Here is a 25588-nt window from a genome sequence, read left to right as displayed (position 1 = left end):
ATACAATTTCTATTTAGTAAAACTGGAAACAAAGGCCAGTTCACTCATAATACTAGCAAGCCTGGCCTGAGACCGCCTGCACTGTTAGTGAAAACACCTGTAGCTCAACCCTCAACAATGTATGCCCACAGAACCCACAGCCTTACAGAAAGCTAGGGCCAGAGTGAACAGTCTTCGACAAATGTTTCAGACAACATATGCAAAAAACATTTGTAAATCATATATTATCTATGTATCGGTTAAGAACACACAGCACTGTCATCTAAAAATTATTCACCAGAAAAATCCTGATAAATATATTTTTCAACTCACCATTACTTTCCAGGTTGTTTCCTGCCTTTCATAGTGACTTTTCAGCAGGTGGCTTACTTTTTGCGTCAATTTCAGTAAAAACCTTAATTTGCTTGAGTTTTTCAATTGCTAAGCAACAAAAATGCAGTAATTTCTCTTTATTCACTTAATAGTTAGTCCTAAGTTTACTGAATTCATTTGGTCTTCAGAGCATCAATGACTCTGAAGCCTGACAGAAACCACAAGGCCAGTGTAAAGTATGTGATAGACTAATATGTTAAAATTCTTCTTGTCAAGAAACAGGATAAGCAGTATTAAAGGACAATTGGGAAGGAAATGTTTGCAATTAACCTGATAGATAGCTAATACTTAAAAACACTGCAAAAATGGGCAAAGGAAATACAGGGAGGCAATTTACTAAAAAATAAATACAAATGACCTACAAACGTGCTTTGTAAATGTCCATCCTCACTAGTAATTAAAGAAATGTAAATTTAAAAACGGAAATTTCTCATCTATTGAATTGGTAGGTCTTTTTAACTAACACCCAAAATTGGTGAAGATACATTTTGGGAATAGAGATGCTCACACACTACATGAAAGTGGAACTGCTAGCAAAAATCAGACAGTTTTTCTGAGGAATAATTGGGAAATACCTTTTCAAAAACCTTTAAAGTATGCTTACTGGGAAAGTAAACTGCAGAAATTTGTCCTAAAGACAAACATTTATTTGTAAAGATGTACAATGTAGCTTTTTAAACTAAAAAACTGGGAACAATTCATGATAATAATGGCTCTAGGCAATATTGTAAATAGCACAGAAAAGTACTTCAGGCATGGAAACCTCCCCACTATATGATGATGGGTGCAAAGACAAATCGACAGTGAGTACAGAAGGGTTCCATTTCATTATTTATTTGGTTATGTGTTCACATGTGCACTCACACAACATTGAAGGGTTTAGGTCATCACAGTATCCACAGTAGTTCTCTGGGTTGTAGGATTGTAAGTAATATTAATTTTCTTCACTATAAATTTTGTTTTCCAAATTTTCTACAGCAAATATGTATTTCTTTAAACACACACAAATGGGGAAGAAAAAAGGTAGTTATCTGTATAAACTCCAGATGGATTAAACAGTTAAGTGTAAACAAAACCATTTTTAAAAGAACAAGAAAAAAAAGGAGTATTTGTCACATCTCAGGAAGGGAAAGGATCTCCTAAACACAAAAAGAGAGAAATCAAAGGAAGAAAAAGACTGGACAACATAAAAATGCAAAAATTCTGTAACCAAAAAAAAACAAAATTAAAAAGTAAACTAACAACTAGAAAAACATATTTACAAAAATCTGATAAATAGCTGATGTATTTCACATATAAAGAGATAACATAATTCAATATGAAAAGAAGTGGGCAAAAGACAATGAAACATATAAAAAAGATATGTGTATTAGATTTTTTAATATATTTTATAAATTAAAATTAAAATGTCCTACCTCACTAAAAATGTCCAGAAAATGACAGAGCCAAGATTGGAATTCAGGTCTATTTTGCTTCAAGGCAATATACCATGTTGCCAAAATAAGTCATTACTTTTTTAAGCCACATTAATTTTAAAGTTTGTCCATGACAAAAGAGTTTTCCCCCTTCTATCATGCATTTTGAAATGACTAAAGAAACTAACAGCAAATAAATAAAATAGAAACTATGGTGGGGTTTTTTTTTAGATCCTAAATGGAGGTTGAGTTCTTCTGACATATGCAGATAAACCAAAATTCTCTTGCTAAATATTTAAATAAAAATGTATTTATCAAAATCACAGTCAGTATAAAAACTGCTTCTTGTAGAAAAGCCTTTCACAACTAACTATGAATAGGAATAGTAAGTAAAATCTGGTTTTCTGATTTTATTAAAGACTCAAATGGTTTACTGAAGGAAGATGCAAATTATTAAAGAAACTAAGAAAAGGAAAATTTTTAAATATAGTACAGTAGAAAATTAAAACATTAATTGTGATTATATTAAGCAATATATACTAACCATGAATCAGGGAGCCATTTAGCCACTGAATATAGTAGTTTTGAGGAAAAGAAAGCAGGATTTCATTGCTGATTATTGAGAAGGGTAAAAGCAAAACTGCCCCAGCTGAAACTGCTAGAGTGAACGTGCTCAGAAACAACCTGGAAGAGAAGAGCATCATTGTCACCAGTGGTTGGAAAACGCAAAGAATATGGGAGTAATTCAAAAAGAATAGAATCAAAACTCTTAAATTGTTTAAATCCAAAAAGAATTACATATGCATTTCATTGAGTACATGTAGTTGGAAGACAAGTGATATACATATGGTCCTGGAAGTTAAACTAGACCAACTCTAAAACTTACTCTGTGAAAAAACCATTAAGTCTAAAGAGTCGGCCTAAAGCAGACATGCACTAGAGACAGAAAACTTCCCACATTTTACGAAGAATAAATTGTAGTCTCATTCCTCTTTAAATTTAAGTATTTATTTCACAACTGCATTTAATTAACAACTATGGCAATATATGCTAACAGTAACGCAAAAACCGGTTCAGGTGAAAAAAATGCTCGTGAACACAGTATGAAAAAAGAATTACGTGAAAATGGTTATTTCAGGAAGAAGAAACTTACAAACCTATTGGTCTACCATCTCTTAAAATGGGTAAAGGTTAAATAAACTATATAGTAAACTGTAGGCAACTACTAAAATTATACATTAAACAATCTTTAAAACACAATTTTGTCATTTTTTGAAATAAGATATCTCTAATATGTACTAATATGGAAAGATGTCTAAAATAAATTAAAAATAAAAACACGAAGAAAAGCATGGACAATAAATATAAAACATGCTCTCCCCCGCCCCCCCCCAACAAAGTGCATATTTACACACAGGAAAATAGAGGTACATTTAAAAATCTAGCATAATATATAACAATTCCTAGGAGAGTGGGACTACAGGGGGCTTTCTCTTTCTCAGTTACACGTCTCAAATGTTTAAAATTTTATATCTAATTTTTTAAAGATTATTTTAAAAGACTAAAATGGCAAAGGAAAAGGGAACCTCACTGACATTAGAGATGAAACCTTAATATTCATTCCATTAAATTTAATGTAGAAAGAATGTGGAAATACATGTAAGAAGATATAAGAAAAAATCATACTAAACGCTCAAAATACACATCTAATAGAGTAACTCTGAGGCCAGTGCCATCTTGTGGCAACCAACAGAAGCGTTTTCCTACTTAAAAGCTGAAAATAACCATGAAACCTCCCCTGTTCAGTAAATCACTAGTAAAATTTTTAATGCAGACCATATGATACACACCAAAAATACAATTCAGTTCAGACACAGAAAAAGCCTTCAAAACCGGTTTTGCTGAATGGACAACACGTTTCCTGGGAAAAGCAGAGACACACCCTCACCCCAGGCCCACTGCCAACTCCAGCACTTATCCACCAGTGTGTGCCTCAAGCAACCTTCGTTTCTGTCCTCACAAGTCTGTCGCTACCATTCCTTCCTTCTTCCAACATGAAAATTAAGACCACATCCACGATCTCCCCATTCCAGGTCCCGCACAGCTCTCCCAATTTGCCCTTCCAGGCTCCTCTGGCCGCTACAGATTCCCACATACAGGCTGGCTTACCTAACCTCCTTGTACCCCCAACGTGAATGGGTTTTCTGGCTCCGTGCCCTGGGCACAGTCGGCCCTCTACCTCGGGTCCCCTCTGCGTCATCTGCCCCGTGAAGCACTCCTCAGCGGCTCCCTTCTCGCTCCTCTCAGTAAAGTCAGTCCCTCCTCTCTTGGTGCTCATGACACTGACCCGCACGCAGCAGTGAAGGCTAACCATGGCTTCCAGGTCTGAAGCTGGGAGATGTAATCTCACCAAGGAGTAAGCTTATGAGGGCAAACAGATGAAGTTTTTGAAATCAAAAGTGACCCAGAAAATCCTAAATATATATGGTCACCGAAAATATAATACTGGATCTTACGTCAAAAACCTTCTAGGGACTTCCCTGGTGGTGCAGTGGTTAAGAATTCGCCTGCCAATGCAGGGGACACGGGCTCGAGCCCTGGTCCAGGAAGATCCCACATGCCACGGATCAACTAAGCCTGTGCGCCACAACTACCGAGCCTGCGCTCTAGGGCCCGCGAGCCACAACTACTGAGCCCGTGTGCTGCAACTACCGAAGCCCAGGCGCCTAGAGCCCATGCTCCGTAACAAGAGAAGCCATCGCAATGAGAAGCCCACGCACCACAATGAAGAGTAGCCCCCGCTCTCCGCAACTAGAGAAAGCCCGCGCGCAGCAACGAAGACCCAACGCAGCCAAAAATAATTTTTTTTTAAAAACCCTCTAGAATCTACTGCACTTTAGGTATTGTGATTGACCCTAGACATACAAAAAAAGGTAATACCATGCTCCCTGTTGCCCTTGAGTAGCTGTGAGGAGAACTATCCATAAAAGGCTGACGGGACAGAGTTAAATGCTGGCAAGGGGTCCTCAAGGTAAGGCCCTGGGTCAAGTCAGAAAATGGCAGCCGTCACTGTTTACACAACTATGAAACAGTGCGCCTCGGAACTGAAGGCAACCTCAGAAACGTCGCCTTCTGAAACGGAGCAGATTCTGAGGACAGAGCCAACAGGACTGCCCAGTGTGGGATGAGAGAGGGCTCAGGGATGACCAAGACCACCTCCTGAGAGTGGGAGTGGTGGAGCAGCCATCAGCTGTGACATCAGCTGTGACGGGGACGGCTGCAGCTGAGCGGACTGGCAAGGGAGATGAGGGAGCCAGCTTTGGCTCTGTGGAGTCTGACATGTCCACAAGCCAGGAAAGTCACAGACGCCATGCTTCACGCTCCTCTCTACAGGCTACCAGGTGGCCTAGGATGTCTGTCTGCCCCATTACAGGTCGCGGTCTCTGCTCACTGGCCAAGGTGCCGTCTGCCAAGGCTCTCCACTCTAAAGTTCCTCTTCCCTTTGTGGGAAGTTAAGTTTGGAACTAGGAAAATATCCTGTTCCTTGTCAAATAAGTTACTCACTTGTTGGTGTCTATCTGTATGGACTCAAGATTGCTCTGCTCTGTCCTGTGTTAGATCCATGACAATCCTGATTGTGACGCTCAGATTGTCCCTGAGTAGGTGTGAAAGCCCCTGAAGGCTTCCCTGTCTTCGTGATGTGCCGCCATCACTCTTGAGCACTTCCCTGCACTGTGGCACTACAAGATGGACGAAAGGAGCCTGGAACTTTCCCTACCCCAGCCCTGCAATCAGCCTTCCCCCCAAGGAGCACTGATTCCTTTTAGTGGAAACAAAAATCTGGGCGCTAAATATACTCCTTGCCTCTTGGGGTGTCATGCTCCCAGGTGAGCACGGACAGGCAGTGGAGAGGCAGCTCTAGGGGCGTAAGTATGCACTAGGTATACATATACACACAAACATGTACATGTACCCACACTTTACATCTAGACTGGGTTCAGTAACTCTATACGGAAAAACGTGAGTCCATACAGATACCTCCAACTGCACCGCAACAACTTAGTGTTCACTGTCGTTTTCCCGCTTTCCCTAACTGTAAGTGGTCCCCACTGTCTTTAACAGCCTCCTGCCACACTGATCCCCTCACCCTGGAAGCACCCTGTGCTCAGGTGAGCCCCATTTTGGACTGCCCTGCCCTGTGAACACCCTCCCCACCTGAGCACTGACAGCCAGGCCAGGTCATCCACCAGGGACACCCTTCCCATCCTGCGTGGGCTCTGAGTCCCCGTGACAGAGCACTCCCCAGCGCAGCGGGTGCCCCTCTTCACCCCCTTGGGGCAACATCGTGCCTGGATTCCCCTCTGCAGGAAAACTTCCTTTCTCCTCTCAAATCCTGAGAGTCAACACCAGCTCACCCCCTCGTGCTCTGACCCCCGCACCAGGCCTCCCTCCTGCCTGGACAAGCCATCCTTAAAAGCAGTTTCACAAGTTAGGCGCTTTGATCCAAATCAAATCAAACAACCAGCTGAGAGAAAATGTAATTTAGGGTTGAAAAGAACAGAGAGAGTGAATTTGGGGGCATGAGTGGATACAAACAGAGGACAGAACAAAGGCCTTTAAGGAGCAAAAGAGAAAGCGAAGGTGGGTTTAAAGGGAGGTGAGAGAGGCCAGGGAAAGACTCCTCAGCCTGACGCGGGGCTGCAGTAAGCCACGGGGGACCCTCCCTCCCTCAGGTGGCCAGACGGTGCTGGCCATCACCTACCCTTGGGGACTTGTCTGAACTCTTTCAGAACGCTGGGCCACTGTTTCTCCTCCTTTAAGCACAGCATCTCATTCTGCTCCTTCCTCTTCAGTAGGAGGAGGGCGGGCAAGGAAAGAGGGTTGGGGGAGAAGTACAACAACCCTGAGCTCACACCCGCCGCGCACCGAGCACCCCCCGACTTTTGCGTATGTTATTTAATCCACACAACATGCTACAAAGCAGGTGGTAGCTCGAGCTCACATATGGAGGAAAGGAATCTTTCTCAATCTCTTCTGAACTCAAGTTAATCTTGAGTTCACAATGTGAACCCAGCTCTGCCTGACTCCTCGGTTCTCACTCACTCCACCACAGAAGGGAAGAAAGGCAGTGGGAGACAGACAGGCCAGTGGGTGGGGCAGCTAGGGGGACAGGCTAGGTCAGAGCCGCCCTCCCAGGTGGCCTTCTCCGCCACACTTCCCCTTCCTGAATTTATAAGGGCACACACATCTACCTTCAGGAAGGGGGCATCTGTGCGCATCATCATGATGCAAAAACCACCTGCTGGGAGAAACCCAAACCCCTCAGACAGGCCACGCCAGCCGCCATGTAAAGCAGGTGAGGCCGCCCCCTGGCACCACCACAAGGAAACAGCCATATTTTCATAAAACACAATGCAAGTGTAAAATCCAATGGGATATGTTCTTGTCTTTTTACAAATTATTGATCTACAAACGCATTTAAGTAGATTTACCACCAAAAGTGGAATGCAGACTAAACCGAGAGGGGTGCACATCTCACAAGTACTTCACACCTGCAGGACTGGGAAAGAATTCATGTCTGCCCTTTAGTTGGGCTCTATCATCAGCATACACAAGCAGAAAGAGAGCTATAAGGAACCTAAGAGGACCATCTGGGCCCATCTCCCTGCTCACAGTAGGTAAATGTTCAATTAACCAGAATAGATGTCTGCCCCCTGTTCCAAGGCCATTCAAACAGCCAAGAGCTTTCTTTCTTTCTTTCTTTGGCCCAGCAATTTTCCCAATCTTAAGCCCATTTCCTGGTTAAATCCTCTGAAGATTAAATCTGTTGGCTCCTTAAATAAGTAAAGTTTAACAGGAGATAATCAATCCTCAATTATCCATGTATTTGCTTATATGTGCTTTCCAAGGATAGGACTAACATTTGATAAAGGTGCTGTAATACTTTAAGTGAATTTTTTCCATATTTCTGCCCAAAAGGCAAAATTAAGTTTTGAAAATTTATGACTTTAGAATGAGAAACAAGACAATTGAACATTAAAATACATACGAAATCCTGTTGACTATCGCATCTTCATCTTCTTGCTCATCTGCAAAAATGTTCAAGGTATTAATATTCTTTCATCTTCCAACAAAATGTTTCATTAATTTAATAAAAGCATGAACAAAAATATAAACTTGAAGAAGCAATTATTGAATAGAAATTATTTTCAAAAAGCACTGTGTTTATTTCAGCACAGATCAAAATCTAAATCTCATTAAATCAGATAGGATAGAATATGTTAAAGAACAGAGTGTTTTGATTGACCAAAAAATCCTGATTAACAAAACTCCCATATGTAAATTAAAATCTTCCAAAATATTTAGTGCTCAAGGAAATAAAACTCAGTAGAACCCTAGAACCACTACCAAGTTTATTGTTATACAATGTCAGTGAAATTGCTAATGAATGAAATTTTCTGGTTGATAATAGCCAAAAAAAATTTTTACTATAAAATTAAAATTCAAAATTTTAGAACTCACATAGTTTTCTGTAATTTGAGTCTATTGTTAGTAATGGTAATTGAGGACTTTCTTGGATCATCCTAAACCACCTTGGATACCATTGCCTTGATACTTCATCATTTCATTCAAGTTACAGACAGAAATATATCAAGTTCTCTGTCGTTTTTAAGTAGGAGCAAGATGGCCCTTGCTCCTGTGCTTCTTCACCCTACCCTCTCCCTCTCTCATGGCTGTTGGCCATCTTTTTTGTCCTCCCACGTAATCTTACCAGCTAAGGAAACTATGATCCAATTACAAAAATATTACACAACACCCCAGCCCCTCCTTCTCCTCAGTACCTAACTGGGGTTGTCCTCAAAGGCCCTCCGCGTAGGTCTATGGAATTCTGAGCGCCCACCTGTTTCAGTGACAATGGCATATTTGGGCCATTCTCTTAGTCCAATCTCCATTCTTAATTACTGACTGCCCAAAATAGTTTTACGACCAAAGAGACCACAAAATAACATAGTCACAATTAATTTTTATACTGTTGTACCCACATCCAATCAACCACCATATCTTGAAGATTGTTTTAATAGCTTCATATCCATTTCAATTCTATTGCCAACCCTCTACTAACCAGGTCCAGGGTCCTCACTACCCTCTCCCGTGATGATTCTAAGAAGCATCTAATAAACACCCTGTTTTCCTGCTCATCATCCCCTGATTTCCTCTAAAACAATGCATTATTCATTCATTCTCTATCTCTCCCTCCTTCTGTGTCCATAATCTATGAAACCTGGTGCCAAAACATCTTTTAAAACAGCTAAGATACTGTCTTGGATCCCAGGTCTTCAAAATTTTGAGAGATTATAGAATCCAAGGAGTATTTCAGTGCAGTCACAGAGCCAAGTAGTGCACTAGAGCAAGCACTATTTCCTGATTTCTTTCAAAATTCTGACAAGTTTAAAATAACATACGGAAGCTTTAATATATGAAATCCTTAAATATTCACATGGCACCAACTATTAGCCCAGCATCACACGTGGAAATCTTGTGATTTCTAGAAAATAGCTGAGATTTAACAGAAGTCAGTAAAGTAACTGGTTAGTTACTTATAAAGCTCTGGCATAAAAATCTGTGAATTAATCAGCACAAAATTCATTAAAAAAAAGAAAAGATACAGTGGTCCCTCTGGTGAGATAAGGATACGTATGAAATAATTATACAATTGAATGCTAAATGTATTACGGAGACTCTAAATTCTATACCGCTTCAGAAAAGGAAAAGATATTCTGATAGTCAGAGAAAGAACTGGGTGGGGGTGATGAGGGGTATGTTCAAACTCAGAGCCAGTCACAGGGAACCAAATACCCTCATAAACTCTGGAATTTCCCAGAAAGTAAAGAGCCCTGGACTATTCTTAGTTGAACATAAGAATGGTGATAGAAAAGGGCTCGGGTCTAAGGAGATGACCCTGCGAGTAGTCAGGTTCCCTGGAGGTTGTTTTTAGGGCTCTCAGTACCACGCAACTGCTTGCTTCAATCACGGGCATCCTGAATATACTAACTATGCCGATGCGCACCATATAGCCATGGACCATGCCTAGACCACTTGGCATTAGAATCAAAGCTTTAATAACAGTGTGTCTACTAACCTGATTTTCTCTTGTATCTTGTGATGATGAAGTAGGAGACAATGTAGAGAACGGCAAAGAGAAGGAAACAGATCTGAAACAAAACAAATTTAACACATCATTTACATTTTTTGCATATCTTTTTAAGTAATAGAAGATACATCTTTGGCATTCATAGGGAAAAAGAATTTAATCTATCACAAAGTAAAAATTTTAGCTAATAAAAAGTGTTATGAAATATTAACTTATACAAACTAGTCAGTCCAGTTTAAAACCATTCCAGAAAAAAAAGCCCAATGGACATTTTGCTTTTCATAACTTGACCAAGTTGTTTTCAAAATCATGTGGAACTATAAAGAACCAGACGATCACCAACAACTGTGAAAAATAAAGGTTTTTTATTTTTATCTCAATGAGAGGCTACTAACCTTACCAAATATTAAAACATACTATTAATATAAAGCTTCAATAACATTTAAAGAGTGTGCTGACACCAAAACTTGACAGATCAATGAAACAGATTCTATCATATAAAAATCCATGTCAGGTGGTTGTACATACACGAGACCTCACAAATCAAGGTGGGGTGGGGGGCGATTATTCAATAATTAAGCCACATGTCAAAACAAACAGCAGTTGAACAAGATACTTTTTTAATATTAAATTCCTTTTAATTTCTATTAGATCTAGGGGACGGCAGGCAAAAAAGGATGGGTGAAGGAATGGGAGATCTCAGTATAGTCAAAGATCAAGTGTGCTTTAGATAAAGGCCTAATGGAGCTGTGGACCATGGTAGAAATATTTTGAAGACTCTCAAATGAAACCATTCCAGGTGATGATAAAGGCTCGGGATCACCCCTATGCATGGATTTCTGAAGAAGGGTTGGCGGCCATACGACTGAGAATGATCATGGCCTAGGCAGTAAATATCCACTGAGCAAAGTAGTGATATGATCTGACATACTGCAAAAGGCTCACTCTAGTTACAATGTGGAAAATAAATTAGAAAGGGGAAATGACGGAAGCAGGGAGACCAGTTAGGACTCGCTGCAATAATACAGAGGAGAAGTCACTTAGACCTGTGCTGTGGAGGTGTTAAGAAGTTATCAAGTTCTGGGTATGTTTTGAAAGCAGACTTGAGAGGACTTGTAGGGATAAACATAAGGTTTTTGGCTTGAGAAACTGGAAAGAAAGAGTTGCCATTTCCTGAGTCAGGGAAGATCAAAAGAGGAGTAGTTTTGGGGTAGAAATAAGAATAGAGTTTACATTGCTGAATTTGAAACATATATTATTCACTCAGGTGGAGAGGTTGAATGGGCAGTTGGATATAAAAATGTGTACAGCTCAGGGGAAGGAACCCGGCTAGGGGGAAAAAAAGAAGAGTCATCAGCAGATAGATGGTATTTAAAGCCATGAGACTAGATGAGATTTCCACTGTAGGTGGTGAGTATAGCCAGAGAAGAGAAGTCTGAGAACAGAGTCCTGGGCTCTCAAATATTTAGAAGCCAACTCGAGAGAAGGAATCAGCAAAAGCTGACTGAGAAGCAGCAGCAAAGAAGAGACCGACGTACTGAAAGCCAAGTGAAAGTTTATCTAGGAAAAGGGAGTTATCTACCGCGTCTAATGCTGCTGAAAGGCCAAGTAAGGTGAGCATTGAGAACTGACAAACGGAGTTAGCAACATGGAGGTCATCGGTGACCTTGACAAGAGCTGTTTTTCTGGAAGGGTGGAGGGAAAACCCTGACTGAAATGGATTAAGCGAGGAGAAAACTTGGAGCAAAATGAAAGTAGACAGTTCTTACCAGGAGTTTTATGATAAAGGGCAGCAAAGGAAATGTAAAAGGGACTGCTGAGAGGGGTTTTTTTAAGATGAGAAAAGTTATACAGTTGTTGAAATAATCCAGTACTTACTTCTGATTCAAGAAAGAAAGGGAGAATCGCTGAAGAAATGTGCTCAAGTTGAGGGGCTACATACAAAAATTTATCCAGAGTAAAAAAGAAGAAGGTGGAGGAAAAGCAGGAACTGAGAGAACATTTGAGTCCCTCTGCAGGTGGGTAAGTAGATGGTGGTAGAAGCACAAAGACATTATCTTTTGATGGCTTCTATTTTCTCAGTGAAAGAGAAGTTCATCAAATGAGTTACACATGAGGGTGGGGCGAGAAGTATGTAAGTCACGCAGGAGAATGGAAGAATAAATGGATTTGAGAAACACAACAGAAGTGAGGGGCAACGGGAAATGAAACGGCCTTTAAAGTTTCAGGCAAGCTCAAGCCAAGACTCTAAGCGATGCAGGAAGCCTGATGATGCTATACAACACAACACAAGAGCTTGATTCTTAGATGCTGAGGCAGATGTAGGTTGAGTCCCCAAGAACTATCACAGGCTTGGTGATTCTAACAAATAACCTATTCTCTCTCCTCCCCTTTACAGCCTACACTTGTGGACTTCCACTTTTCACCACCACTCACTCACTCTTCCAACCACTTATCTGACTTCATGCCCACTGACCCACTCAAAGTGCTTCTGGCAGTGGTCAGTGATGTCCCAACAGCCAAATTACACTTTCATTTCACTTGCCCTCTAAGCAGCAACTTGCACGTCAGCAATCTTCCTCCTTCTCTGATTATTCTCCCAGACTCCATCACTAGCTTCCCTTTTCCTGCCAGCCTTTAAACATTATTCTTCTCTATGATTTCTGAGCGGAGCCAGAAATCTATTCTCGTTCCACAAGCTCTTCATAGGTAACCTCATCTGCTCCCAGGGTTTGAACCACCAACCCCCAGAAATCCCTAGACCACTATTTGAGAACCACTGGTTTAGGGTATTAGCAAGAGTGAGTGAAATAATGGGCCATGAAACCTAAGTGGATTGGAAGAAAAGTGAACCCAAGTGATGGATAGGAGTGGACATGCCAGTCAACTGAGGTTCCTGGTAGAGAAATCAGCTGCAATAAAAGTACTTGACCAAGGAAGCTGGAAGAATACAAAGTTGTGACTAAAGCATGTTTTAGGATTTTTTAAATTAGTAATTAAAGGTGGAGAAGAGTAGTTTCAGGAGTTCCAAGGAGTTTGTGCAGAAGTGGTAGATGAGAAGGCATGAAAGTTAATGGACAAACGGAAATCAAGGGACCAAAATGCATGGCATGGGATGGAAAAGACTAATGGAAAGCAATCCATCGAAGAGTAGAAGGCTAACAATTATAAAAACAAGTGTAAGTATTACTAATTTGGAAATAAAAGCTACCCACTATGAAAATAAACATACAACTATACCAGACTGGAACAAAAAAAAAAAAAATCACAGAACTAGTTAGACTATTTTTCTAGTTCCAAAGATGGGACTAGGAGCAGGTGCTCCTTCTCTAAATGAGCACATGTGTATCAGAGAGACAGACCCACGGGGATATGTAAAATGAAAACAAGCATAATGATGCCTCCTATTCTCCTACATTCAGTGGAGGCAAAAGGAAATTCCTAACCAAAAAAAGAAGGAAGTCATTCCAGCTCCCCACCACTAAAGGTGAGGTACAGCTGATAAAAAGGGAGAGGATGGGCTCTCACGGTTCTCTGAAAAGACTGAGCTTTTCTCCCCTGGTCAGGGAAGGAAGAACAAGGCTACCGGAGCCCATAAGCAGAAGCACAGGGTGCATGTCCTCTGTGCTAGCTGACCCAAAGCAGGTGCTTCAGCCCCCACTGGGGGCCACACGGCTTTAGTCCTGAGGCTGATCAAGAATGGCCAGGCATTTGGGAGCTAAGTTACCCAGTCACAAGTAACCTCATACAGGTATTTCTAAAGTTTGCTTTACACCACTTCACTTTTTAGAAAGACCCACTTCAGTACCTGTTTTTGGTAACCAAACAAAATCCAAAGAGGATTTTCGCTTTTACCAAAAAAAGGCGAAAAGCAAAAATCTCGTTCAGCTCAGCGTGTTTTGCAGCGAGCGTTACAGAGGCAGCGCCCACCCCAGCAGTGAGAGCGGCCCCGTCAAGCTCCTTCCCGGAACCACATTCAGCATCTCAGCAGCAAGACGCTACAGCTGTGAGCCGTGTCTGTGAGCACCTGTGCTTCATCTCGATTGATTTTGTGTATCTGTGAGCAAGACGGGTCCTAAAGTAACTGCTTCTCTACGTTGTGCCATTTCAGCTCAGGAAAGGTTTCCTAGGACACTCTTTCAGATGTCGGAAAAAACCTATATCTAAAATATGTTGTTAAAAGCAAATATTCTTGAATTCCAGCTATAAGATTTAAACCTAAATTCAAACTAGTGCATTATAATCAAACTGTATTACAAGCTTTTCATTTAAGGCTGATGGGCTTCAGCTAATTTAAGATGACCACAGGGAATAAATATCATACGAGGGATGGGTACAAATGGCCTTAAGGAAAGCTACCACTAACACGTTGCTAACAAAATCCTGGGAGAGAAGACAAGTAAACTGTAACTGAGCCAATAATCTCACTCCACAGCAGAGCCAATAAGCCTGGCTTTATTTTAAAGTTGCTAAATCAAAAATTTGAGATGTTGAGTATCCTTTAAAGTTACAAGTGAACCACAAAATAACTAAAATTAAAATTATAATTCTTTCAAATTACCCTAAGAGCCAGACTATGTAGTAAAACACAAGAAAACACAAACAGTTACAAAAATAAGATAATAAACTAAAGACGAAACATATTAAAATCATAATTGTAAATAAAACTGTCAAAAGAAAACTCTCACAGACTAAGATATAGCTAAAACAAAGTGACTTGGGATGGTTGAAAGCAAAAGGATAAATAAAGACATACCAAGCAGATGCTAACAACAAAGAAAGTTAGCCTGTCACATTTTTTTTTCTCTCAGACAAGGCTGAATTTAAGACAAAAAGTGCTAAGACAAATTGGGGCACTTTGTGAACAATGCTATAATCCACAATGAGGAAATAATCTTTATGCACCAAAAACACAGAACCAAATGACACTTTTTAAAACTGAATATGCAAGGAAAAATAAAACACTACTTTAGTTGAAAGAATTTAATTCACCATGAATGAAAAAGTAAACCCAAACCAAATACATAATAACAAATGTGAATTTCTTAAGTATTAGGAATGCTCTAATAAATAAATATGTTACCATATTGAATGCTCTATACCCCTATGTGCCCCATATTCTGCCACCCACTGCCCCAGCCCCTCACAACCACTAATCTGATTTGTTTCTAGGGATTTGCCTATTCTGGATATTTCATATAAAGGAATCATACACTATCTGACATTTTGTGTCTGGCTTCTTTCACTTAGCATGTTTTCAAGGTTCATCCATGTTGCAGCATGTATAAAAACATCATTCCTCCAGACTTTTTATAGAAAAATTAAAATTTGCTTAAAAACACACTGAAGGGCTTCCCTGGTGGCGCAGTGGTTGAGAATCTGCCTGCCAATGCAGGGAACACGGGTTCGAGCCCTGGTCTGGGAAGATCCCACATGCTGCGGAGCAACTAGGCCCGTGAGCCACCACTACTGAGCCTGCGCGTCTGGAGCCTGTGCTCCGCAACAAGAGAGGCCGCGACAGTGAAAGGCCCGCGCACCACGATGAAGAGTGGCCCCCACTTGCCACAACTAGAGAAAGCCCTCGCACAGAAACGAAGACCCAACACAGCCAAAAATAAATAAATAAAATTAAAAAAAAAAAAAACCACACTGAATTCTTGTTGCTAGTAGCTATAAGCATTCCTTTCAGATATACTTGCATATGTACACAAGGATATATAGACATATATATACACACACACATATATAAAGATGTTCATTGTTTTACTGTTTGTAATTGCAACATACCACCTTTCAAAAGAGAGAAGACAAAATTACCAGTGCTCTATTTCCACAATTAATTTGAATACAAAACACATGCTGATATCCACTCTTCTAAGAGTTACTAGCACTATCACAATAAATTGCCCCATGTCTTTCAACTTGTGCTTCAATAAAGGAAAAAATATTTCCTTGCAAAAAAATAACACTGAGACCTTTAACAAGGGGTAAATAGTCCATCTTTCAAGACTAACACAGCAAATTTCTAGTTTATTAATGTCATCTACAATATTACACTTTATTACTTGTTCTTGAGATTTTTCAGATTCTATGACTTGCATTTTTTTACAATGCAAGTCACCAGCAAAAAGTTCTTTAAATTCCTTCTGAAACCCAGTCCAGAAAAACATAAAGGAAGAACAGCTTTATGTGAGAGGAGCGGGCATCAGAGCCAGTTGTCACTCGCCCTTTGTCCTTCGGGCTCTTTCATCCCAATCACAACCATTCTACCCACACAGCCTCCCTCCTTCTGAATCCCCACAAACTCCTAGTTCACAAATTTAGCACAGCAATGATTTCTACTAAATGTTTCATGTAAATAAAACTTGTCCCCTAAACTATGTATTACATGCAATATACTTTAGGTATATCAGAGATACTAACACAAATAGGAATGATCTTGTACATCTCTTGAATCCTGCTGAGTGCCTAGATAAATAATTTTAAAACAAACTGAGTAAATCACACTCCCTTCCCACTGCTGGTTCCTTAGCCTCAGTCAGGTATGATCAGGGCAAAGGGAAGACACTTAGAACTGGATAAAAGGTGGAAGTTTAGATTAGACTGGACTCAATTTTTCAATATGTGAAAGTGACTATAAAGCTATAAGATGAGCCCCAAGTTGTCATGAGGGGTAGGGTACAAAGATGCAACAAAGCATCCTTGCAAGCAGCAGTGGGAGAAAATTAAGCTGCTTTATAACTATTTCCTATCAAGTTTAACCATGCAATAAACACTTAAGTACTGACCTCTTAATGATATTAAAGATGGAAGATCTTCCATGAAGATGGAAGATCTTGCCATTAATTTAGATCTCTGATTTTTTAAATCAGAGTATGTAGTTTTCCTCATATAGATGTGAACATATTTTGTTAGATTTACACCTAAGCATTTGGAGGTGGGGGTGTGTTAATGTAAATGGTGCTGTGTTTTTAAATTCAAATTCCAAGTTTTCATTGCTCATATACAGGAAAGCAATTGACTATTGTTTATTAACTTTGTATCTTGAAACCCTGCTGTAATCTCTTATTAGTCCCAGCAGGTTTTTGTTGTTACTGACTCTTCGGCGTGTCATCTGAGAACAAAAACAGTTTTGTTTTTTGTTTTTGTTTTTGGCCACGCTGTGCAGCTTGCAGGATCCTAGTTCCCTGACCAGGGACTGAACCCAGGCCCCGGCAGTGAAAGCGCCAAGTCCTAACCACTGGACCACCAGGAAATTCCCCAGTTTTATTTCTTTATTCCCAATCTATATACCTATTATCTCCTTTCCTTTGTTAATGCCTCAGCTAGGACTTCCAGTGATGCTGAAAAGGAGTGGTAAGAGGGGACATCCGTGCCTTGTTCCTGATCCTAGTGGGAAAGCTTCTAGTTTCTCCCCGTTAAGTATGATGTTAGCTATAGATATTCTGTGGATGTTCTTTACCAAGTTGAGGAGGTTCCCCTCTACTTCTAGTTTACTGAGAGTTTTTATCAGGAATGGATGAATTTTGCCAACTGCTTTTTCTGCATCTACTGATAGGATCTTATGATATTTCTTCTTTAGTCTGTTGGCATGATGGACTACATTAAGTGATTTTTGTATAATTCTTTTTATACACTGTTGGAATTAATTTGCTAATATTTTCTTGCAGAATTGTGCATCTATGCCCATGAGCAATATGTCTGTAGTTTTCTTTTATTGCAATGTCTTCGTCTGTTTAGTAGCAGGGTCATGCTAGCCTCACAGAAGAAGTTAGGAAGTAGTCCCTCTTCTTCTATTTTCTGTAAGAGACTGCAGATAATTGATATCACTTCTTCCTCAAATATGTGTTAGAATTCACCAGCCAAACAATCTGGCACTGGTTTTTGGAAGGTTAACTGCTGATTCAAGTTCTTTAGTAGATACAGACCTCCTCAAATTATCTGCTTTTCCTTGTGTGAGCTTTGACAAATTGTATCTTTGAAGGAATTTGTTCATTTCATCTAAGTTTTCAAATATGTGGGCACAGAATTGTTCATAATATTCCTTTAGTAACTTTTTAATGCCCATGGAATCAGTAGCAATGGCCTCTCCTTCATTTCTGGATTAGTAATGTGTTTTCCCTCTGTTTTTCTTAGTTAGCCTAGCGAGAGGTTTATCATTCTTACTGATATTCTCAAAGAACAAGCTTTTGGTTTTGCGGACTTTTAAAATTTATTTCCTGCTTTCAGTTTCACTGATTTTTGCTCTATTTCTTATTATCACTTCCCTTTTGCTTACTTTGAAATTACTTTGCTCTTCTTTTTCTAGTTTTCTAAGGTAGAAGCTTAGATTATTGATTTTAGATCTCTTCTTTTTTAATATATCCATTCAATGCTACAAATTTCTCCCTAAGCACTGTTTTTGCTACATCCCACCAAATTTTGATAAACTGTGTTTTCATTTTCATTTAGAAATATTTTTAAATTTCTCTTGAGACTTTTTCTTTGACCCATGTGTTATTTAGAAGTGTACTGTTTAATCTCCAACTACTTTGGAGCTTCCCAGTTATATTTTTGTTACTAATCTGTAATTTAACTCGACTCTGGTATGAGAACATTGTATGATTTCTATCCTTTTAAGTTTAAGGTGTGTTTTATGGCCTGGAAGGTGGTCCATCTTGGTGAATGTTCCATGCAAGCTTAAGAAGAATGCACACTGTCCTGTTGTTGGATGAAGGAGTCTGTAAATGTCAATTAGATCCAGTTGACTGATGGTGTTATTTAGTTCAACTATATATATATATAAATATATATATATTTTTTTTAATATATATATATGGCCAATTACCAATAGAGGGCGTGTTGCAGTCTCCAGCTATATCAGTGGATTCATCCATTTCTTTTGGCAGTTCAATCAGTTTTTGCCTCATGTATTTTGATGCTCTTTTGTCAGGTACATACACATTAAGGATTGCTATGCCTTCTTAGAAAGCTGACCCTTTATCATTATATATTGCTCCTTTTAGCGCTGACAGTCTTCCTTGCTCTGCAGTCCACCTTGTCTGAAATTAACACAGATACTCCAGCTCTCTCTTGATTAGTGTTAGCACGGTATATCTTTCTGTGTCCTTTACTTTTAATATATCTGTATCTTTACATTTAGTGGATTTCTTATAGACAACATATAGTTGGGGTTTTTAATCCACTCTGACCATCTGTCTTTTAATTGGTTTATTTAAACCATTCACATTTAAAGTGATCATTGATATTGTTGTTCTAATATTTACCATAGTTTTAACTATTTTCTATTCACTGACCTTGTTCTTTGTTTCCATTTTTGTCTTTCAGTCCTTTTCTGCCATCTCTGGTTTTAACTGAGCATTTTATATGATTCTATGTTCTCTCCTCTCTTAGCATATCAATTACACTTCTTTTTAATTTTTTTACCGGTTGCCCTAGAGATTACAATTTACAACTACTCTAAATCTACTTTCAAACAATACTACACTGCCTCATGGGTAGTGCAGATACCTCACAGCAGAGTTTTCCCAATTCCTTCCTCCTGTCCCTGTAACATTACTATCATTCATTTCACTTATCCACAAGCTAATCACTGGATACACTGGTGCTATTACTTTCAATAAACTGTTACCTCTTGGATCAAGAGTAAAAGATTTATTCACCCTTAGTTGATTTCTCTCTAATACTCTTCCTTTCTTTATGTAAATCTGAGTTTCTCACCTAAATAATTTTCCATCTCTCTGAAGAACTTCTGTTAAAATTTCTTGTCAAGCAGGTCTATTAGCAACAATGTCCCTCAATTTTTGTTTGTACTGCATAGCATAGGGAATTATATTCAATATCTTGTAATAACCTATAATGGAAAAGAATCTGAAAAAGGATAGATAGATAGATAGATATAACTGAACCACTTAGCTGCACACCTGAAACTAATACAACATTATAAACTAACTATACTTAAATTTTAAAAATGGTCAAAAAAACAAAAAAAGTTTTTTTTTAATTTTAAAAAAGAGCCCAATTTAAAAATGGACGGGGACTTCCCAAGTGGTGCAGTGGTTAAGAATCCACCTGCCAATTCAGGGGACATGGGTTCGAGCCCTGGTCCAGGAAGATCCCACATGCCACGGAGCAACTAAGCCCGTGTGCCACAACTACTGAGCCTGTGTTCTAGAGCCTGCGAGCCACAACTACTGAGTCTGTGTGCCACAGCTGCTGAAGCCCGCACACCTAGAGCCCGTGCTCCACAACAAGAGAAGCCACCACAATGAGAAGCCTGTACACTGCAACGAAGAGTAGCCCCCACTCGCTGCAACTAGAGAAAGCCCGTGTGCAGCAACAAAGACCCAACACAGCCAAATAAATAAATAAATAAATAAAATTTTAAAAATAAATAAAATAAAAAATAAAAACGGACAAAGAATCTGAATAGGCACATTCTCCCAAAGAAAATATACAAATGGCCAATAAGCATACAGAAAGATGTCTAACATCATTAGTCATCAGGGAAATACAAATCAAAAGCACAACAAGATAATACGTAATACTCACCAGGATGGCTATAATTAAAAATCAAAAAGACCATTAATGACAAGTGTTGAAGAGAATATGGAGAAACTGGAACTCTCATGTTGGTGGTAGAAATGTGAAATGGTGCCATGATTCTGGAAAATAGTTTGTCAGTTCCTCAAAATATTAAACACGGAGTTATCACCATATGGCCTAGCAATTCCACCCAAGAGAAATAAAAACATATGTCCACACAAAAACTTGTACGCAAATGTTCACAGCAACACTTTTCATAAGAGCCAAGAAGTGGAAACAACCTGAAGCTCCATCAACTAAAGAATGAATAAATAAAACATGGCACATCCATACGATGGAATATTATTTGACCATAAAAAAGAATGGAGTATTGATTCATGCTACAACATGGATGAGCCTTGAAAACATCATGCTAATTGAAAGAAGCTAGACACCAAAAAAAAACACATATTGCATGATTCAATTAATATGAAATACCCAGAATAGGCAAAGGTAGATTAGTGGTTGTCTAGAACTGGAAGGAGGAGAATTCGGGGGTAAATGGGGAATGAACTGCTAAAGAGTATAATATTTCTTTTTAAGATAATAAAAATGTTCTATGATTAGACTGTGGTGATGGCTGCACGATTCATGAATATACTAAAAATCATCGAAATGGGTGAACTGTATGATATGTGAATTATATCTCAATAAAACTTTAAAGAACAGATGAGTTGGTTTTGTGCAGCATTCCCATTGTTCTGACAAGAACAAAATACACATACATGTATGAACTACTAAATGTACATTGTACAATTTCAGTGATTTCATATGAGTTAAATGCTCTTACATTTGCATTTAAAATTTGTATTGCACCATATCAAGATGAACGGTAAAATTCATGGTAATAGGACTTCCTTCGTGGTGTAGTGGTTAAAAATCCGCCTGCCAATGCAGGGCACACAGGTTCAATCCCTGGTCCAGGAAGATCACACACGCCACAGAACGACTAAGCCCATGTGCCACAACTACTGAGCCTGTGCTCTAGAGCCCTTGAGCCACAACTACTGAAGCCCGCGCGCCTAGAGCCCGTGCTCCGCAACAAGAGAAGCCACCGCAGTGAGAAGCCCACACACCGCAACTAGAGAAAGCCCACTCGCCGCAACTAGAGAAAGCCCGAGAGCAGCAACGAAGACCCAACGCAGCCAAAAATAAACAAATAAAAAATAAATGAATTTCAAAAAAAAAATTCATGCTAATAAAATTTAATTTTTTTACTTAAAACAACATTGAATAGCATGTACAAAAAATACATGACAAGTTGGGGAAAAAACCACTGAATAAAGGAAAATGCTTCATATTTTAGTACCTTTAATTGCATTTTCTTCCTGCTTTTCGAACAAAGAACCCATATTTTCATTTTGCACTGGGCCCCCAAAATTTTGCACTGGGCTAGCCCTGGAACAAATTTGAAAACCACTGCATGGAACTTCCTGGAGAGCAAGTACAGAATATAAATATGAAGAAAAAAGTTCCCATCACCTTGCTCTTTTAACATCTAGACATTAAGTTAACAAAGCTATATCAAGTGCTCTTGGTAACTAGTAGAACACTGAAACTAGTTCAAAAATCATCCATTCTTGAACAAGCTTAACCAAAGTCCACAGAAACAACAAGTCCCATAAGATCAGGTGTTCAGCACTGTGCCAACAAGCACCTTCCTAACACTGTCTCATGTAATTCTCACAACTTTGAGGTAGGTATTGTAATTCCCAGTTTTGTAGACAAGGAAAGTTAAGATTCCAAGAGATGAAGCAACTTGCCCAATACCACACAGCTAGTAAGCAGCCAAGATATGACTGGAGCCTACTCTGCCCCAATCCAGAGCCAACAAATCTGCCTCCATGTTCCACTTCCAGTACTGCAGTGCAGTAGGGACAAACACAGGCTCTCAATAGAGCCTAATGGTTAAAACTGGGGGTCTGAAAGAGTATTAGACGAGGGGTAGCAACAGTTATAGGCCTCAATAATACATCTGATATGAAAATATACAACATCAATCCCATAAAATCACCATCTCATGAATTACCATGCTGGTGAAACAAACACTGTTTGCAGTCCTAGATGCCCAGCTTTCTGTAAAATTCCTTATTTAGTTATGGTGCTCTATGAAAGATACAGACACAGTAAATTTGAGAAGAACTAAAATAATGTTAGATAAATGACTTCTTAAGGTCAAAAACTCCTACTTTAAGGGATATGTGGAATGTTCCTGAAACCCAAGCCCCCAAGAAGATACACATGTAGAAAAACTGTTTTAATTAAACATCAGAATAACTTTAAAAATTCCTATCTTGAGAGTCTATGGCCCACACAACTAAAGCACTATGAGTTTTATCATGAGTCCTGCTGCAAAGAGCCACAAAGGAAAAAAAATATTGTATTCCCTCTCCAACTTTACGTTCCCCTCATGCAATTTCAAGTTTACACAAATTTATTTCTACAAACCTTTTCAAAAGCCAAGAAATTCTGGCATCCCCAAAGTCCTGGTGGAGATGGATCAGCAACGGAAAAACAGGTCAAGTAGGAAGACAGAGAGGAATGGTTTTTACAAAGACACCTCGGAAGGCACCCCACCACAGTCTGTGAGGGCAGTAGGAAGACAAGTACATAAAAGGTAACAAGTGCTCTGACATGGAGTCCTCAAGGGCAGAGCTAGGGTTCTACGCCCAGTGACTGGAAAAGGTCACCCAAAGCCCCTCCCACCTCCAGCACACAGTTCTTCAGTGCCAGTGGAATGATAGTGAGGAGCAGGGTCTCAGGAGCTAAAAACTCCAAGTCAAAAAGCAGAAAGACACTGAACATCTGGACAGAGGGAGAGACATAAAGAAATACTTCTCAGAATACATACTACTCAAAATAATCCAAAATGCATTTACAAGAATTCCATTGATATTCTAGGGAAGTGGATCCTGAAAGATTCTAACACACAAAGGATGATGGATATTAACAGTGTAAAATTAGAATTTTTTGTCTTTATTCGGTGTCCTTTCTGAGTTGTTTTAAGTGTTAAAACATTTATAAGGGATTTCAAAAAGAAATTCTGAACTTTATTCCCTCACGTCTCTTTTTTGCTCTAACGCCATAAGTTCCCTGAATTATCTTACTACCAAGGTTTTCAGGAAATTGACCTGTAATATCATATTTACATATAATCTTCAAAGCCCTAACATTATCATGAGTGAATACCTACAGATATCTACTACAGACACTGTGGAGAAAAAAACAAAAACATATGGCTCTCAAGGGATTTATACTCTATCCTACTGCATAATTTTGGCTTGGATACAAAAGGAAGACTAACACTAAAAATCATGCTGAAAGGATATGACATTCTTTGGATGCCTACATATCTCAGGAAATATACTTCCAACTGTCACTTAAGAAGGAAAAGAATAGGGAAAAAGGAAAAATCATCTCAAGTATAATGAGGAATGCCTCAGTCCCCTTTAACCTCAAGTACAGAACTAGAAACAGGTGATGTATACCCACAAGGAGTACAGCACAGGCCAAAGCTGCTACAACCAATTACCACAAACTTAGTGACTTAACACAAATTTATAACCTCATAGTTCTGGAGGTCAAAAATCCAACACGGGTTTCACTGTGCTAAAAGCAAGGTATCAGCAGGGCTAGTTTCTTCTGGAGACTCTAAGGGAAAATCCATGTCCTTGTCTTTCCCAGACTCTGGAGGCCACCCACATTCCTTGACTTGTGGCTCCTTCCTCCACCTTCAAAGTGCATCACTCCAACCTCTGGTTGTCGTCACAGCTTCTCAAACTGTGACCCTCCTGCCTCCCTCTTATAAGGACCCTTGTGATTGCACTCACCCAAATAATCCAGGATAATCTTCCCCTTAACATAATCACATCTGCAAAGCACTTCTGCCATCTAAGATAACATATTCACAGGCTCCAGAGAATACCACGTGGACACCGTTATGGGCCACTGTACCGCCTACCAAGGGAAATCGATTTAACCCAGGTTCAGCAAACTCAAATACAAAGAATCCTCTATACCTCTATCCCATTCTTCTTGGTTCACCAATACTGTAAAATCATCTCCATATATACCGGCTATTGGATTTATATCTACTACACCATCCACTCTAAGATTTTATGACCACAATGAGAAAGGGAAAAGCATCTCCTGCATCTGGGAGCTGGCCTGCTACTATCAATAGGCCTTGAAGCAACCTTCAAACTGGCTAGCAACTCACAGCCAGGTACTCACAGCTAGGACTTGATGATTCTCCCGTCGAAAATAAACAACTTCAGAGAACATTAACATCAGAGAAGGCCACTCTATGACCATAATGGATAAAGAATAAGACCACTCTGTAGTCATGCCCCAACAAAGATGAGAAACATGAACACTGTCCAAATCATAAAAATGACCAAACATTTCCCCACCCTGGCTAGTAAGAATGACTTACATCTTTACCAATTACAGTTTTGGCCTCACTCAAATCTTTCTCCTTCAAGATAAGATCTATTAAGATATCCAGTCATAGAATTATCTCTGCTTCCTAACAGCATCCAATACAGATCAAAGCCCCACTTCACTTCCATTAACTCTTCCCAAGTCACCTAACACAAGCCCAAATCCTATTTTAAAAAGTTGTTTTCTAATACTCTCTTACTGAGATGCCTCACAGTTCCCCACGGTATGCATTTTCCCTCACTGTAACATGCAATAAACCTGACTTATCCAACTACAAGTGTGTTCCTGGGGGTCTTTGGCTGAAGAACAATGACAAAGGTCAGAAAAGACTATGGATCCCCAGACAACTGAATTCCAAATTTATGTACAACATTGGTGATTGGCTCCATCTTCTGCCCAACCCCTATTCTCAAGCGAAAAGGACTAAAGTTGTAAGCTCTAGCACAAGGAGTAAGCCATGGAGGTGAGGGCAAGACCGTGGTAGGAAAAGGCAGGTAACCTCACCTAAGGAAGCAGCGGGTGGAGGAGGATTCCTGGCACCCCCATTTTTCCCCACTCCTATTGAGCCAAAAGGGAGCCAAATAAATGGCAGGGTCCTAAAACCTCTACTGTTGTAAAATTC

At 39.5% G+C, this 25588-nt stretch overlaps 1 protein-coding gene across 7 annotated transcripts in view; it reads right to left on the bottom strand.

The window, feature by feature from the left end:
* LMBR1 (limb development membrane protein 1) overlaps positions 1-25588 on the bottom strand; it is a 141970-nt gene that overhangs the window by 106525 nt on the left and 9857 nt on the right. For 4 of the 7 annotated variants that reach the window (XM_059932948.1, XM_059932941.1, XM_059932942.1 and 1 more), the window contains exons 2-4: positions 9928-10000; positions 7837-7876; positions 2332-2471 (exon numbers count right to left, since the gene is read on the bottom strand). In XM_059932948.1, the coding sequence (XP_059788931.1) occupies positions 2332-2471; positions 7837-7876; positions 9928-10000 (253 nt within the window). Of the gene's footprint in view, positions 1-2331; positions 2472-7836; positions 7880-9927; positions 10001-25588 lie in introns of those variants that run through there. The other 3 variants (XM_059932949.1, XM_059932944.1, XM_059932947.1) reach the window with 3 other exon arrangements.

Source organism: Balaenoptera ricei, chromosome 9, assembly GCF_028023285.1.
Source record: "Balaenoptera ricei isolate mBalRic1 chromosome 9, mBalRic1.hap2, whole genome shotgun sequence".
NCBI classification, from domain to species: domain Eukaryota; kingdom Metazoa; phylum Chordata; class Mammalia; order Artiodactyla; family Balaenopteridae; genus Balaenoptera; species Balaenoptera ricei.
This window is presented reverse-complemented; position numbering and strand designations above follow the sequence as displayed.